Below are 17,469 nucleotides of genomic sequence, written 5' to 3' on the forward strand. Positions count from 1 at the left end.
CGGTGGGTAGGAGGACGTGTGGGGTCTCAGGTGTCAGGCAGGAGGTCCCTGACTCCAAGCAGTGGCCCCAACTCTTTCCGGCCTCCCGGGTACTGCTGTGACCTTGTGCCCAGCCCCAGCCTGGGTGCTCTGTCCAGTGCTTGCCACATCCTCCCTAAACACTGGCTCGTGCTGGGACCCTCCCCCCCCACCCCCCCGCTAGAGACCCAGCCTTGAGGGCCCAGCTTTAACTGAGGTAACAAACAGTGCAGGGTACAATCTCCGATCTCGGGGAAGCAGTGAAGACAGACCAGTGAACAGACGCCTCAGCACAGTAGTCAGTGCTGCGGCCGGGGGGCCATAGCAGGGGACCCCTGCTCACACGGGGAGGCGAGGAAGGGCTTCCAGGGGGAAGTCTCATTTATGATGAGGCCTGCGAGATGGATGCAAATTGGCCAAGCCGAGTCGGGGGAGTTCTCGAGGGAGGGCCGAGCAGCCCCCTGTGGCTGGAGAGGAGAGGAGGGGAGACAGTGTGGCCGTCTGGCATCACCGAAGACCCCGAGAGCCCATCAAGGGGCCCCAGCATGGACCCGAGAGGACTTGGCTGCATGGCTAACAGGAAATCTTCTCAACCTCAGAGCCTCACGTGTCTCGTCTGTAAAATGGGAAGAATGCCTTTCTTGAATGGGTTGTCACACGTGGCATCCACAGTACTCACTGCCCCTCTTTGCACCCCCAGAAGAGAACGGTAACTACACCAGCGGCCCCCCCTGCCCTGGAAGGAACACGAGGCTCGAGGTGTGGATCCGCCACTCCTGTGAGCTCGTCCCCATGGGCGTCTCTCCAGCTCCGGCTCGGGAGCATGGGGAAGAAGGGGGGCTGTTGTCCGCTCCACGGCAGAGCGGATGAGGGGTGGGGCGTGCAGAGGTCCTGGGGCACCAGGGATTCTGGAGGCCTTTCCTTCCGCAAGTCTTAGTGGCCGTGCCAAGGACAGAACCTGGACAGGCGGAGATGACTAACAAGCCAGCCCTGCCCTCCGGAGCCCCAGGCCAACCTCTGCACCCAGTGGGCACCTCTGCCTGCGAGGCTGGGGGACCGCAGCCAGGTCACGGTGCTTTCCGAGGAAGTGACCCTTAGACAGGTCCGAATGAGAAGGTGCGAGGTGTGCAGAGAGCAGGAGGAAGCGTGGGAAATGGTGAGGGGACGGAGGAGGGGGTGGGCAGAGGCACCGAGGCAGAGAAGAGCTAGGCACCTGGGTGGGCCTGCGTGGCCGTGCCAGGATGAGCGGGGTGCCCATGCACCGAGGCCTTGGCAGGTCCAGCTCCCGCCATCAGGGGGGCTCTCGGTGCCCCCTGGCAGGCAGGTGGTATGGCCTGAACCCCAATCCCAGCGGCGCTAGAGCCTGCTGAAGCATTTTTGGGGTCAGGGAAGCAGTGGCTCGGATAACTGAGCAAGCAGTCTGGAGAAGGAAACCAGGTGGGCTCCCCGCGTCCGTGCGCGACCCCTCCTCTGTGCCCCCACGTCCGTGTGCGACAACTGCAGGCCTCTGCCGCCTACTGTGGGATCTCGGGCCCACTGCACAGCCTCTGCCTGCCTCAGTTTCCTCTTCTGTCGGAGGGAGAGAATATTTATGCCTGTTGTTGAGGAGCATAGGAGTTACCCTCTGGAGGGCACTCAGAACCCTGCCTCACACATGGTAGCCGCCCACTTACTGTCAGGAAATGCTTTTCTCTCAGCCCGAAACAGTTGTTTGGCCTGGCACCCAGGCGCTCAGTGATACGAGCTGACTGACGGTGTCTGCCGCTGGTGATCAGTGGAGGATCTGGGGGGGGAGCGGGGGGGGCACGTCTCCTGGCACAGCAACCGCCCCCCCCCCCCCCCCCCCCCACAGGGAGGCCGGCCTGGTCGGGCCTCACGCACTCCCCACCCCCATGCGTGAGGCCAGAGGAAGCAGCAACTTTCTTCGCTGGGAAAGTGTTGTGGGGCTCAAGCGTTTGGGGGTTTTCAGAGTCAACCGTCAGAGGCGAGGGAGTTTTCTCTGCCGGCGGCAGCAAGGGCTCTCAGGGTGCACACGGCCTGTGAGCAGACCGCTGCGGTCTGCAAGGAAAATGCCGACGGTGTTTAGTTTTCACCTGAGCCTGCAGGAAGTAAGGGGGCGAGGGGGAGAGGGCGGGCAGCCCAGCCAGGCCCCAGCTCAACCTCAGAGCAGAGGAGACCTGCCCCCGGAGTCCCGGATTTCCACTTCCTCCTGTCCCGCTCTGCCTTTGGATCCCCCTCCTGGCTCCGGGCTCCTCAACGAGAGGAGCGATGCTAGGGCAGCACAGTGAGGAATTTCCAGCCATGGGCTAGTGAAGGTGTTCCGGAAAAATGGGGACCACCTTCGGGACAGTGGATTTTGAGTCGGAGGGGTGCCAAGCAGTAAAAGCCACACGCCAGCAGGAAGGATGACTTCTGCCGAGACTCTGGCCGACCCGGCCTGCCAGCCGCAGGGTCTCCGAGTCCTGGACCTGTCGTGTGGCGCTGCGTCCTGGTGTGTGTGCGAGTGTGAGATGGGGGCACGCAGGCAGAGGCAGATCACGGGGCCGGGCAGCGTCCTGGCCAGGGAGCATGGACTGCTGTTGGGTCTTTTGTGTAGGCACTCCACCCTGTTGTGAACCCTTACTGGGAGCGCAGCTCTGTGCTTGGCACCCTGCCCTCAGGTAAGCCAGGTGAGGTTGTGCGTCGAGATGCTCAGGGCCTGGGGGGGATGGTCGGCCCAGGCCTGCCCCCTTCCCGTGGAGGCTGGGCAGTCAGTTTCAGGAGGAGGCGGCGGGGGGAGCGCCGGTCCCGGGGCTCCCCTTACACATGCCAGGCCCCAGGCAACCCCACCTTGTTGTCTGGGCGGCCTGGCCCTGGGACAGCCTTGTGCTGAGGCCATGGAGCGGGACGTTCCACTGGCTGAGGGGGGCGTGGGGCACAGGGCCCTGTGCCAGACGGTTCCCCCTGGCTACCAGCGCAGACATGGAGGGGGCTGGGGAGCGAGGCTGAGGGGCAGCCTGCATCCACGTGGGAAGGACTGGCCAGGCCCTCAGTGCCCTGCCCCGGAGCCCTGGCCACCCCGACGCCTCCAGCGAATGGTAGGCTCTTTGCCCCACCCTTGCCCACCTGGCACCTCTCCTGTGGTTTTGCTGCAGACTCCTGTTTAATTAGAGGCTTTTCCCGAGTTCCCAGGGAAGGCTGGTGGACAGAAAGAGCCCTCTGACCATCGGGCAATGCCTCCTACCTCCCACCCCCTCAATACCTGTTCCACACATGCATCCCAGCCACAGGCTGTAGGCTGAGCTGGATTCCGCACCGTGAGGCTTAGCCAGCCTGGCCTAGGACAGTCAGCTCTGGTCCTCCGTCAGGTGAGAGGCCTCTCTGTGGTTTCCTGGCCAAAGCTAGCCCTCCCCAGGGACGGGGGGTGGGGGGGAGGTTGCTGAGAAATGTGCTGTGGGGCCACCCTCTCCCTCCCTCGGAGCAGACCGGCCCTACCCACTTCCCGGGCAGAGTGGGACTCTGTGACTGTCTTCCTGAAGCTGGCACCTTGGACCCCAGGCTCTGGTCCTAAGACTTCCTTCCAGGGGTCCCACTCCACCAGCCAGGCTTACAGTTCTGGGGGCCCAAGAGCCAGAGTCAGGGCTTAGATGGCAAGGCCTTCTCGGAGGCAGGAGCTTACATTCAAAAGCCCCCAGGCCGGAGGGACCTGTGGAGGGTTTCCGTCCCACCTACTGGGCCAGGGCTCCAGGCGTTTGTGCCCTTAGGTGGCGAATGGTGGCCAGAGTCCCAGGTTCTTGAGGGAATGGGCCCTGAGGCCTTGGCCCTGTCTGTCACAAGGCCTGCTCAAGGCTGATGATGTCTGGCTACCACTCTCTTGGGGACCCTATCAGGATAAAAAGGCCCCGGAGGCTTCCAGGAAGCTTCCCAGGCCCTTGGCTGCTGCTCCCCCAAATTCCAAGATAAGGCAGAATTTTTGTATCTGTGGTCAGTGAGGTCATCAGGGCTGCTTTTCTCATCGTCATTATTCAAGGGGCAAACTGGCCCAGGATCCTGTACTGAAAAGGTTAAAATAAATGTCAGAGAGCCTAAGCACCCCTGCCCACTTTCGCTCGTGGCACACCTGAAAGCGATCACTAGACCAGCTGGAGGCTGAAGCACACATGGAAATGCTGGGCGTGAGCCGGGAGGAGCAGGCGGGAGTGGGGCCTGACCACACGGTGCTCTGGAGGTTCTCTCAGGGCGTGGGCGGCTCTGGGCAGGAGTGCTGTGATCTGATTTACATGGTTGCTGGATGGAGGACTGGTGGAGGGGCAGGAGGCCACTGGAGTCGCCCGGGTGAGAGGTGACTGACAGACTGGAGGCGGGATGTGAGAGAGTCAAGGACTACTCCAGGGTGTCTGAGCAACTGCAAGGAGGGAGTGGCCATTAACTGAGGAAGACGGAGAACAACAGCATTTGGGGCAGGAAACCAGAGGCTCTTCTTTGGACATACTGAGTTTGGGGAGCATTTCAGACTTCTGAGTAGATGTGGTGAGTAGGCGTTTGGGGAGTGCAGTTCCCTAGAGGAAGCAGGGGCTGAGATCGGAATGTCAGTCATCAGATGAAGGCGTGGAAAGCTGTGACCCTGGATGAGAGCACTCTGGGAATGAGGGGAGATGGAAAGCCAAGGGCCCATCTTGGGTCAGGTCAGGAAGATGAGCAGGCAGGAAGCAGGCTGACAGAGAGCAGCCTGTGAGCTTGGAGGCAAGTCAGGTTTGTGTGGCATTCTGGAAGCCCAGCCAAGAAACTGTTTCAAGGAGGAAGGAGAAATGAGTTGTGTCCAGTCCCGCCGAGAGGTCAGGCCGAAGGAAGACTGAGCATTGAGTTCAGTAGTGTGGCAGTCGCTGGGGACCGCGACAGGAGCCATCTGGTGAAGCGACGGTGCGAGGGACGGCTGGGCTGAAGGGCAGCACGAGAACGAAGAACGGGAGCCGAGGATGGGGGTGGCGCAGCTGCGTTTTGCAACAAAGGGGAGCGGGACATGAGCTGGTGGCTGAGGGAGCATTTACGGCGGGAACGGGCAGCCTGTCGGGACCCCGGTGGGAAGGCTGCTGGGCTTGGCACAGTACCTGGCAGGCGGCGGGCACGCAGTACACGAGGGATCCCACCGGCGTCCTCGCGCCCCGCAGCTGCCCCAGCCCAATTCCCCTCTCTTGCCAGCCCTTGCCGGCAAGCCTGAGGGGCCTCCGTTCTACCCTTCGTTCCCACACACACTCTGGCTCTGTCACAGTGGTGTCTCCGGGTCCGGGCTGCGGATAAAGAAGGCCTGAGTGTGGCAGGAGCCTCCCGGCTTGCTCAGAAAGCCCTGCCTTAGAACAGCGGGCAAGTCGCCGCGCCCACGGCCTGGGGACACCATGGCCCCGTCCTCAGCCTCCAGGGCTGAGGTTGCCAGTGGGCTGCCAGGTGGGTCTTCCACCCTCAGGCAGATCCCCCCCCTGGCAAATTCAGACCACAACTGGCCCGTGTGAGGCCAGCACCGCAGGGCCAGGGAAGGACTGTGAGGAGCATTTCCTTTGTGCACGTGAGGGGCTCCCTGCGTGTCCCTTCCTCATGACGCAGCACCTGAGGAATTGAGCCCTTGGGTATTGTGTGGCTTTGCCCTTACAGCAACCCTGTGATCCTCTCCATTTGACACGATACTGTAGTCCGTTCTTGAAGGCCACACACGTTAGACCCAGGAGCTCCACGGGGCCAGCCGATGACTCCTCAAGGTCACAGGGTGCTCACGAGGGGGCTGTGGTGCTGCCGGGACACCACCCCGACTGCCTGAGGACAGAACGCAGGCTGCTTAGTCCCGGGATGTGAGGCTCTGCCCCGTGGGCCGATGAACGGCCAGGGGACTGCAGATGTGGCGGCCCCGAGGGAAGGGTGCTGCGGCCAGTAGGCCCGCCTCAAGCTCCCCTGGCAGCAGGTGTGGGGGACAGGGCAGCCAGGGCTGCTGCCAGGGGGAGGGGGTGAGCCTGTGTCCACCTGGAAGCCTCACACCTCGGCTGAGTTGCAACTCACACCTGGCCTTCCCTCTCGCCTCACCGGACCCCAAACAGCCAATCCCAAGGGGACCTGTGCCAGGCCTCCTCACCGTGAGCTACCCTCAGCTTTCCCAGACCTGGTGATGAAGGATCACGAACTCCAGTACACGAGAGAGGGAACTGAAGCCCAGAGATGGGAGGGAGTCTGGCTGAATTCACCCAGTGGGAAATTGCACCCTGGGAAGGGAGCCCAGGCCACAACCTCTCACCACTGTGCTGCTCCAAAGATGTCCTGCTGCTTCTGTGCCATGAGTCAGAAGTCACTTATCTGTGCTCCTAGCCACAGAAGCCCCACAGCTGAACTTTCCAAGTGGAAGCTGAGCCTCAGTGGTAGATGATGTCTCCAGGATCCCGGCTTGTGCAGGGGTGCGCTGGGGATATGCAGAGCTGTGCCTTGGCCCCGAGCAGCACCTCCCTGTGGCTGGGTCGCATGGGGAGCCCCCTTCCCGGCATGAGTCATCTCATGACAGATCCATGTGACTAGTGTGAAAAGTAAGAGTCCTGTGTTGCTGAGGAAGCAGGAAGTGTGGGGGCTGGGTGGGCTGGCCCTGGAGGGAGCCTGGCCCCACCTAGCCCACCTGCTCTGAGTTAAAGGGCGGATGGGAGCCTTCCCTGTCTCCACAAATCCTGTGAAGCCTGAGGTGGAATAGTGGGTCTGACTCCAAACCCTGAGTCTGGGGGCTGGAGGAGGAGGAAAGAAAACTCCAGGCTGTCCTGGGGTAAGCCAGGTCTCAAGACCATTACCTGATGTCTGGGGCTGGAGGCCGTGAGCAGCCCCCCAGACAAGCCCCAGGGCCTCAGAGAAACCGGGGGATGAGGGGGTGGGGCCGGCGGGGGGAGGAGTGTCTCAGACCCAGAGGCAGAAAGAATTTCCTGGACAGGGGAGATGTGCCTCTGGGATTAAGTGTATAGAAACCGAGAGGCTCTCTAGGTGGTAGGGCTGCTTGAGCAAAGCGTGCGGGGCTGTGGGCAGGGCCGCTGGACATAGGATGGCTGGAGTGGTGCCCCCTCCCTGAGGCCTGTGGTTTTAACCACCCCACTTTCCTTTGACATTTGGGCTACCCGCACAGCTAAAACAGGCTCTGTCTATATGTATGCCCCCAGCCCTGGGCCTTCCTCCTTCGGGTCTCCCCACATTCACACCCCCCCCTCATTTTTCAGCACAACAAGGCCAGCCAGCCAGCCCACAGCGTCCCACAACTCTCTCCTCTCTATGAACATTTCAGCAGCCCCCACCCTACACCTGCACCAGCCGACATCAGCCAGAAACAAGGTACGGATCTGGGAAGGGGAGGGGCCTGGCAGTCCCAGAGCCTGGGGGCCGAGTCCCTAGCTTCTGAGTCCAGGGGCTAGGCCCTTTTTACAACTGGAAAACCTGGGGCTGGGCAAACTCAAAGCCCAAAGAAAACACGAGGAAGGTGGATGGGGAGCCTGAGGGCAGGTGGTGCCAGGTCAAACTTGGGAGGCTTCAGGTTGAGGTAGGAGCCTAATCCCGAGGGGCCTCCCAGTGCCAGGACGTGGGAGCAGGCATCTGTGTAAAGCTGAGGACAATAAAACTTGGATCCTTTCCCTCCCCCCAGTGAGAAAATGGAAAGTGGTGGTTGTGATGGCTGATTCACCTCAGCCTCAGGGAAAGTCATTCTGAAATCAGCCATTGTCGGCTGTGGGAAACGTGCTGACTCAACCCTGGGGGGGCAGAGGGGGTGGGTGGAACCCAGGCTGCCCAGGCCAGGGGGCCTGCGTCCTGCACACAAAGCCAGGCCAGAGCCCCCAGCCGAGAGGCCCCAGGTGAAGACCAGCCGTGGACCAGGGCCCGGTGAGGCCTGGCCTGCCCAGCCCACCCCTCAGTGTCTCCACCTCTCCCCTGGCCAGCCAGTATCCTTAAGGCTGGTCACCCAGCCTCTCTGCCCTGTAAATGGGGCACTGTCATCACACTGGCATAGTCCTGAACAAACCGGTATGTCTGGTCCTCCAGCAGATGGAGGGAGGGTCTTAGAGGCCCCACAGGAGGCTCTAGGGTGCAGTCCCAGGTCAGGCTAGCTCACTCACTCGGCCCCTCTCCCCTGTAGGAGTTCACAGGCCTCTGCAGACCCCTGACCTCTCTGGCTTCTACTCTCTGACCTCAGGCAGCATGGGACAACTCCCCCACACTGTGAGCTGGTGAGTGTGGGCCCGGCGGGAAGGGGGCGCCTCGCGCTGGGGAGACCCATACTGGCCGGGTCCCTTTCCTCCTGCACCCTGCTCTGCCGGCACTCTGCTGCCAGCCCTGTGTCGGCACTGGGGGCCGTCCAGCAGCTCTGTCTATTCCCCAGGCGGCCCGCTGCACTCCCCTTGACTCCTGGTCTCAGTCCAGCCGCACGTGAACTCTGCCTCCATGTCGGAGAGCCTCGAGTGGCGTGGGGGTGGGGGGCACGGCGAGCTGCCCAGGGTTCTAAGAGTAGGTAAGGAAGAAAAGGGAGACCTGCCTGGGCAGGGAGGGGACAATACGAGTGGCCACGAGACAGGCTTTTACCTCTCAGCCACGTGGTGGGCAAGGGGCTACTTCCTTCTCCCGTCAGTGCCTCCTGCCGACGGTCCCTTGGCCGAGCTCCCTGAGGAGCAGAGTTCTCCTGCGCCCCCCTTCTGGCACCTGCTCGAGCCCAAGCCCAAGCCCCTGGCCAGCTGCTTAGAGAGCCCTGGAGTCTGTGAAGACTGTGCCGGCCCGAGGCAGCCTGGACCTTAAGTCAGCAGGCCCAATTGTGGGCCACAGGGCCCGTCTTCAGCCGGAGCTGGGCCTCGACAGGCTGGTTGGCCCTCTGCTCGTGACCCACAGCGTGAGGTGGACAGGTCTGCAGCCTCTCTGGGCTGGGGCAGTCACCCAACAGCAGGAAAGCACGGTTTGCCAGGAAGGAAGGGAAGGCCAGAGGCCCACGCTGAGACCTGCCTGCCCTTTTCCACGTGCTCTTTATCCGTGTTCAGCTCACTCCGTTGCCTGATTCTCCTCAGACAGTGCCCCACTCTGAATACCAATCAGGACTCCGCCTAGGAATGCCCCCAGGATTGGAGCTGGCCGGGCGGGGTTCTGGACGCCAGCGCGGCACTGCTGACGCGGGCCGACCCTCAGGCCCCTGCCGTCTCGGGGCCTGATCCGCCAGAGGCCTGACCGTGACAGGGCCGTGTTAGTGCTTTCAGTGGGGACTGTAATCACCCAGCTTGGGATTTCAAGGGCTTTCAGGAGAAAAGGTCATTTAGCCAAGCAGGGCCAGAAGGCAGGCCAGGAATCAAAAGGGGGCAAAATAATCCAGTCATTTTAACAGTGGATGCAGAAGCCCTAAGGCAGATGTCAACCCCGTATTGACCAGGAAATAAGGCTGGAGGTGAGCTGACGCGGCAGGGGGGGGGGGGGGGGGTGTCGCGCTTCCTAAGCTGGGTCCTAGGAGGATGCTGCCATTTCTGCCCCTTAAGCGCCAGGAGCAGTCTGTGGAGCAAAGAGCACGGGTGCCCTCTGGTGGCAGATGCCAAGTACACACTCTGGAGAGTCCTAGCAGAGGCCGATCCCCTGCACCCGGTGGGGAGGTCCTGCCCCACATCTGGCCGGTAGCCAGACTGCTAACAGCTGTCTCTCCCAACCACAGGCCCAGCCCTCCTCTCTACCCCTTGTCCCCTTCCTGCGGATATAGACAGCACTTCCCTGCCCCCACTGCAGCCCCTGGCGCCCCCTACCCCAGGTGAGTCCCGAACCCTGCAGCCAGGCTCCTGCTTCCTGTTGCCCAGGCTTCAGTGCCCACACGAGGCCGTGCCCAGGCCAGTGCTTGCCCTGTGCTAGTTGTCTGTCCAGCCGTCCGTCCGTCCTTCTGCAGCCCCCTGCTGCGCTGTGCCTGAGAATGAAGCCAGGGGGAGAGCAAGGGGCCTGAGGCCGGGCCATACCCTGCAACCAAGCGCCCTGGGGCAGCCAGGGACAGTGCAGGCACGTGTGCGCTCATGCTCCTGCTTCTGTGCGTGCGGGAGCCCGCCCAAGTGCACGTGTGCGTGCACTCACCCCTTTGTGCCTCCCTGCTGAAGGGCGGGTCAGGCACGCTCTCTTGGGCCTTCCGTGAGCTCTGCCCGCGCCGAGGCACCACCTTTTCCATGTGTCTCCAACCGCGGGCCCTTCTGGTGGTTTCCCCAGAAGAGCAGAAACGTGAAGTGACAGGTGTGTGTATGTGTGTCCCTTCACTCACTCCCTCAGTGACAGAGCTAAGCCAGGGACGGAACAAGAGCTCAGCAGATATGTCCAGCCCTGCTAGAGTTCACAGGCCAGGGCAGGAGGTATGGACAGAGCGCGAACAGTCAAACGGGCTAGGGCAGGGGCATGGGCCGGGAGAGCTTCACGAAGAGTCACATGTCCTGAGTGAAGCGGCCAAGGGGAACAGCACTGGTCGGGGACGGCTAGAGGTGTAAAGTGATGGAAAACGGGAAAGGATGGGGCAGATAGTGTCAGCGGGGTAGGTCCCATGGAGGATCCTGGGTCTCACTCGGTGGGCTGCGGGGGAATTTCAGCAGGGGTGGCCAAGAGCACTCAGGCGTTTACAAAGGTCACTCTGCGTGTTGTGTGGAGAGAGGCCTGGAGGGTTCAAGCAGGAGAGGAAGGAGACTCAGAGGGCAGCCACGGCCCCAGGAGGCTGAGCTGGTGAAAGCGTAAGGTAAGGGGACAGATTCCAAAGCTATTGAGGACTGACTTCATAGCCACCTGAATGACATGTGTGCGGGTTTGTGCAGTGTGTGTGTGGTGTGTTGGGAGCAGGTATTTGTGTGTAGCTGTGTCCTTGTGTGCAAGCTTGTGGGGGTGGCATGTGCCCCCGTCCTCGTGTACTGTGCAGGGGCCGCCAGGTGTCCAAGGTGTGGCCCATACATTCCTGGCTCAGTGTTAACTCTCCTTCTGCCTTTAGGTTCACCCACCCACCCCTGATGCTAGGCTCTGGTGTGCCTGGCCACCCCGCGGCCATCCCCCACCCGGCCATCATACCTCCCTCAGCGAAGCAGGAGCTGCAGCCGTATGACCGCAGCCTGTGAGTGAGAAGGCGCCCAATGTGGAGGAGGCAGGGGAACAAGGGGGCAGACCTCAGGGTCCCATCTGTCCATCAGCCAGACACACTCCTCCCACCCGGCTCTGCGCCTGCCACCTAGAAGCTCCAGGGGCTGCCAGGGGCGGCCTCGGCTGAGCCATCTCGTGGTTCTCGCCACTGGCTGACCTGTGTTTTGTTCGGGCTTTTTTTTTGTTGGTTTTTGTTTTGTTTTTTACTTAAGCAATCTCTTCACCCAGTGTGGGGCTCGGACTCCCGGCCCCACCATCAGGAGTCATAGATTCCTCCAAGTGAGCCAGCCAGCACTCGGCCCCCACCTCCCCCAGCCAGTGTTTTTTGATCCTCAGAAGGAGGAGGGGATGGATGGGGTGGGGAACAGAGATTTGGTTTGAGCCAACAGGGGAGGGGCTGAGAAGTCCTTAAACGTGTTCCTCTTAGCTGCAGTATTCCTGGAAGGAAGGGTTACGTAGCTCTGATCACCCATTTTGGAGCAGCTGGGAAGGATACCGTTTACAAAACCTCCGTTTCCACGCATTTACCCACACACTGGACACACGCTAGAAAAAGGCAGGAGCGTTAGGTGGACACCGGGGGGGCTCCTGAGTGATCTGGACATATACCCCTCAGGAAGACGCAGGCAGAATCCAAGGTGGAGAAGGAGGCCAAGAAGCCAACCATCAAGAAGCCCCTGAACGCCTTCATGCTGTACATGAAGGAGATGAGAGCCAAGGTCATCGCAGAGTGCACACTCAAGGAGAGCGCGGCCATCAACCAGATCCTAGGCCGAAGGGTGAGGCCATGGGCAGGTGGGCTGGCGGGAGTGGGCCCTGACCACCTCCACCCTGGTGCTCTTGATTCCTTGGTGCACCCCATATCTACCTCTTCTCCCCCACCGCAGTGGCACGCGCTGTCTCGGGAAGAGCAAGCCAAGTATTATGAGCTGGCCCGAAAGGAGAGGCAGCTGCACATGCAGCTGTACCCAGGCTGGTCAGCGCGGGACAATTATGTGAGTGGCCAGTGACACACAGTAGGGACGGGGAGGGGAACCTTCAAGAGGCCATGCCCCGGGCCACAGTCTCCATAGGGAAAGCCAGACCACTGTCCTGAAGGTAGAGACAAGGAGGGCAGGTGGTGGAGTGCAGGGGCCCAAGGCCTCACATGGCTGGTCTGAAGAGAGCTAAGCAAGGGAAGCTGCCCCTTGAAGGCAGGCCCATGTCCCCTCTTCCACTTGGGATGCACTCCCCCGACAGGGCTGTTGCCTGGTATTTGGCCACATAGGCAGGAGGGGAGTGAGGGGCCTTGTAAGTCATCGCCTCCATTCAGAAGGGAGACCCGCACGGGAAAGGGAGGAGGAGCCTCTAACTGCCCCATGGTGCCCTGGCAAAAAGTGCCATCAAGAAACACCAGGCCTCCTGGGGAGGAGGGAACTGTGTACCCAGAATCTCAGCAACAGCCCGGCTAAGGCTGCAGGTCTCCCAACCACACACTCACTGGAATTATCAAGGGACCACTTCCCAGATCTGAGCAGAATCCCTCCCTCTGTTCCCTGCAGGGGAAGAAGAAAAGGCGGTCACGGGAGAAGCACCAGGAATCCAACACAGGTGAGGCCTCCTCTCAGCAGCAGAGACTGCTCTCCAAGCCTGCATTTTCATGAGCACCCTGCTCTGGCCCAGAGGGAGGGGCAGAATTCTAGCTACAGACCTTCAGGCCTTGGGCCCTCTGGAAACAAGGCCCACTTCTCACATGTCAAATCCCCATGTGAGGAACAATTACACGACATCCCTTTAACAGTGTAACACTGGCGTGCTGACCCACCGCACCCTCGCACCTTTGCCAGCCCTGCTCACAGCTAGCCTCTGCCAGAGACACTGAGCCTGTGGTTCTGCTGAGATGGGCATGCGGGCTGTGGGGGTGGAGGTGCAGCTGTGCCTAGGCCCAGAAGTCCCACAGCCGGCTGCTCGGTGCCTGGCCATTTCTCGGTCACCTGCCCACCCCCATCCCTGTTTATTTAGGCAGTGCAAAGTGCTCTGTATGGAGGACCCAAGGAAGCCACACACTGCTTCAGGTCTCCCCCCTGTGGGGGAATTCTTGCCCCAAGTCTGGTAACGCAGGCTCCACATCCATGACTATCTCAGCTCTGCGGTCCCCACCCAGGAGAGCTCGAGGCTAGGCCTGAGGCGGGGTAGAATCCTTGCCCTTTTTCTGAGGTTGAAGTATGGACTTTGCCGTCCATCTGGCTTCAGCTACAGCATGAGGGGGTTATGGGCTAGGTGGATTAAGCACTGGCAAAAAGGAAGAAAAACCGGGTAACGTGGGCAGGGAGATTATGGGGGGTGGGCAGCCCTGAGGCAGTAGAGGCTGGATCCCCGTGGGCCTCCCCTGGGCTTTTCTCCTGCAGCTCCCATGCTGCAGCCAGGCAGAGGAGCTAACCTGCTAGGATCCCCTCCCTCCCTCCACCATTCTTCCCACTGCCTCTCCTACCTAGCTAGGTGCCCAGCTTTCCTGATAACTTGGCTCTGGGTCCTGGGGCTCCCACTGGGGCTGGCTGTGCCAGGGAGAGGCCCGCTGCCTACGGGGCCTATGGGGAATCTGTGACTGGCTGACACTGATGTTACCTCTTCTTTCTGGGCCCTGCTCTGCCCTGCTGCCTGCCTGCTCGCCCTCTGCCCTGCTCTGCCCCTCTGGCATGGCTGTGAGCAGACCCTGGCTCGCCTAAGAAATGCCGTGCTCGCTTTGGCCTCAACCAGCAGACGGATTGGTGTGGTCCGTGCAGGTGGGTTTGTCCCCACCACCATCCTCCCTTTGCTTCAAGCTGCTTCCCTGACTCTGCACATGTTCTGCTGGGCCTGTAGCCCTCCTTTTGGTCCCCCAGTCCCATAGCATACCCACAGATTGGGGAACCCATGTCTCCTAAGAATGGAGAATGTTCGAGAAAAGAAAGGCAGACTCAAGAAGGTAGTTCTGGCCCCTGGTGCCTAGGGTCCTCTGTTAGTGACAACCTGATGCTGACTAAGTGTAGCAGATCTTCAGCAGGCCAATCTCATGTACCCCATTCAGTGGCCTGAGCCCCTGGCTACCAGGCCTACAACTCACCATGGTCCACCAGTTCCCTCACTTCTTCAAGTTAGGATCCCTGCCTGTGTTATCCTGAAGGCTTAAATCTAAAAAACTAAAACAAGACCAAAAAAACCAAGGTGACTGTGGTAGAGAACCACCTGGATGCCAAGTGGTCACGTACCTCATCTTCTACCTGAGACCAGGGACTGCAGAGGTAGGGAGAGAGGAAGAGGGGCTACCCCTGGGCTGTCCTAGCAAAAGGGCCGTACTTAGGCTCTGTGGCACTAAACCCATGTGTTTCCCCATACAACAGAGAAGTGTGTATGTGAAAAGAAGCTATACCTACCAGGTGGCTAAAAAAAGAAGGTATAACCACCAGGTGGCCAAAGTTTGCCTGGCTGAGGTGGAGGCTAGGTCTGGTAAGGCTGAGTGTCTACCTCAGGCAGTAAGCTCACAGACTCTAAGGAATACTGTCCAGTCCCTCACACTGTCCACCATGCTCCCTCTCCAAGGGCAAAGAGGAACTTGGGCAGTCCGTAAGTGTGTGCATATACACACATGTTGGACGCATTTGTGTTATTCTGCCCGAGCACCACCCAAGAATCCACAAGCAGTGCAGCCCTTTGCCTTACTGCAGATCTGAGCCCCACAAACACATGAAGCAGAGGCTCCAAGGCCCAAACTAGGAGATGGCTCCCCTGGAAAACAGGAGGCAGCCCCCAGGGCTAGCCTGCAAGAGGTTCCTGTGCCACCCTGTGGCTGTGCTGGGAACTACACCTGTTCCGGGTCTGGGCCAGGCCCAGCAGAACTGCAATGCTAGGTTTGAAGGCCCAGGCACATTGCCCAAGTCCTGGGGACAGGGGACGAGAGGTCAGCTAGGCCTGTGCAAGGACAGCATTTTCTGGTTGTGGTGTATGACTGTGAATTCACCCTCTGTTTACAGATAACTCTCTTCACTATTCCTAGGAGGAAAAAGAAATGCATTCGGTACTTACCCGGAGAAGGCCGCTGCCCCAGCCCCGTTCCTTCCGATGACAGTGCTCTAGGCTGCCCCGGGTCCCCAGCCCCCCAGGACTCGCCCTCATACCTCCTGCTGCCCCACCTCCCCACAGAACTGCTTGCTAGTCCTGCGGAGCCGGCGCCTACATCACCAGGGGTCTCAGCCGCTCTCAGCCTCCCAGCCCCCTGGACCCCCCCAGGCCCTCCCCGGCACCCTGCAGAGTACACAGGTGCAACGACAGGAATCTCAGAGACAGGCAGCCTAGCATGCACAGGACACCTGGCCGCCTCCAGGGGCCCATCCTCTGAGAGGAAGCGACAGAGCCCCAAAGCACGTGGACACTGGCCAGGGGCCCTGTTACCTCCCTCTCAGGGAGCAGGCTCAGGAGACTTCCGAGGCTGCACAACTTCTGCCTGAACCTGGGGCCATCAATTCCAACTGCTCCAAGTGGTGGGAATCAGATCGGTGTTGTGTCATCTGATTAAGGGCATCCCTTGTGCCTACAGCAGCCTGCATCTATTCCTTTTATCACCTGTCTTGCTGGCCAGATGCCCCCTGCCTCCTCTGCTTTTCTGCTATAGGTCATAGATGGGCGGGACTGAGCCCAGCTGCTTTCCGTACCCTACACCTCCCCAGTCCCACCACTGCCACACCCTCCCCATACCAGACACTTCATGGACCAAGAATGAGCTGGTTTATGAAACAACACCTCAGCATGGTCACAACCACATGCTCAAGAGGACAATGCTTCTCTCAGGCCCGGAGAAGCCCCATTGACAGAAAAGGAGTAATCATTCTTAAGCTGGACCAGAAGGAAGCCTCTTGCCATGTTCTCAAGAGCTTGCAAGACAAGGAGGGAATGGAATGGGTTAAATCTAGGCCTATCACCCTAGGCAACAGGAATGACCGGACACTACCTTATCAGGCAAGTATGGGCAGTGAGACCTACCTGGCTCTGGTTCAGATTACTTGGAAATGTTTTCAAGAGAAACTCAACCTCCCCAGAAGCTCTGATTACCAAGGTCCCAAGCCTGTCTCTAATGGCTGAACTCAACAGCTGAAAGAAATTATGGCCCAAAACCCGGTGTGCATCCCTCCCTACTCCAAGAGCCTCTGTCACAGCTCCATTTTCTGCTTTATCCGTGTCAGTCTTGGCAGCTCTTGAGCAGCTGAGGGCAAACCTCATGACAGCCAGTGTCTACCTTTCAGCACGAAACAGGCCAGCTTCAGTTTCCCGATGGGGCTGCAGGAAGGACCATCACCATCAAAGCAAGGAGCCCAGAGAACCTCCAGTGGTAGTCAGTGGGTTTTCACCACAGCCTACTTTCCCATTTCTGAGCCAAGCTTCAACCCTGAGCCTTAAAAAAAAAAAACAAACTTTTAATTTAATTTTTTCCCCCTCTTCCTCACTGTACATAGCCTGAATCCAAAGAAAAAGGGCTGTTCCTATACCCGTACATCCCTCAACAAAAGCCTTTAGTTCCTAACTTTAGCCACTGGCTTCTCAGAATCCAAAGAACATATATTCTAGTGTAGTGTTGCAAGAAGTCTTGAAAGAAAAGGACTATTGTAGTGTTCAAAATATTTTTGTATTGTTAATGCATCATCAAACAAAAACTTTTTTAACATGAGAATAAAGATACTTTTTACTGGGTTTCGAAATTTTTCAAAGCTTGACCCTAAGGAATAAGCTGTTTCAGTAATAGAGCTTGACACTCTCCTTTTCTTACCCACAGCCATAAAACTTGGGGCTTATTCGCTATCATGGGACCCACATTTTCTCAAGACTTTCAATCAACAGAAGCCAAAGATTACTTTCCTCAACTCCCCTATTGGGGCTTAGGCCCTGCCCAGCCCCAACCACAAGAGCTAATAAGCTCCCTCTATGTGTAAACTCCTCAACCCTCGGACCTCACAAGTGATGCAGGGACAGGCCAGCCTGTATATGGGAATGGGCTGTAAACTGCCACCAAATACCCACACAACCACTAGGCTCCATCTTCCTCCCACAGAGAGAAAAGACCCCAACACTCCACAAGCACACATCCTATTTTGAAGCAAACCGGAGTCTCTCTTATAAGCTGGTATCAGAAAACTTGAAAGAGCATTTTAATAGCACCCTTTCCTCCCAAAGCTAATTGGGTGCTTAAAGTATCTTCCTATTTTTATACAAATCCTCTCCAGTTTGATAAATCTACAGCCTCCTTTTTAACAGCAGTTTCTATCATGTTTAAGAATACTGTTAACTCCTCAAACTCATCATGAATGTAAAAGGTGCAAAGCCACTTCAATAGGTCAAGCAGAT

The 17,469-nt window shown here is 59.1% G+C and overlaps 1 protein-coding gene across 1 annotated transcript in view; it reads left to right on the top strand.

Moving 5' to 3' along the window:
• Window positions 1–17,469, top strand: part of TCF7 (transcription factor 7) — a 33,446-nt gene extending 15,977 nt beyond the window's left edge. The window contains 10 exon segments of the mRNA XM_073878495.1: window positions 7,227–7,338; window positions 8,135–8,225; window positions 10,973–11,092; window positions 11,735–11,897; window positions 12,006–12,113; window positions 12,660–12,708; window positions 13,808–13,880; window positions 15,131–15,299; window positions 15,301–15,354; window positions 15,356–17,469. Of these exon segments, the coding sequence (XP_073734596.1) occupies window positions 7,227–7,338; window positions 8,135–8,225; window positions 10,973–11,092; window positions 11,735–11,897; window positions 12,006–12,113; window positions 12,660–12,708; window positions 13,808–13,880; window positions 15,131–15,299; window positions 15,301–15,354; window positions 15,356–15,472 (1,056 nt within the window). The 3' untranslated portion in view covers window positions 15,473–17,469.

This window comes from Callorhinus ursinus, unplaced genomic scaffold (assembly GCF_003265705.2).
Source record: "Callorhinus ursinus isolate GAN/ISIS: 27379988/994484 unplaced genomic scaffold, GSC_fseal_2.0 scaffold30, whole genome shotgun sequence".
Lineage (NCBI taxonomy): Eukaryota > Metazoa > Chordata > Mammalia > Carnivora > Otariidae > Callorhinus > Callorhinus ursinus.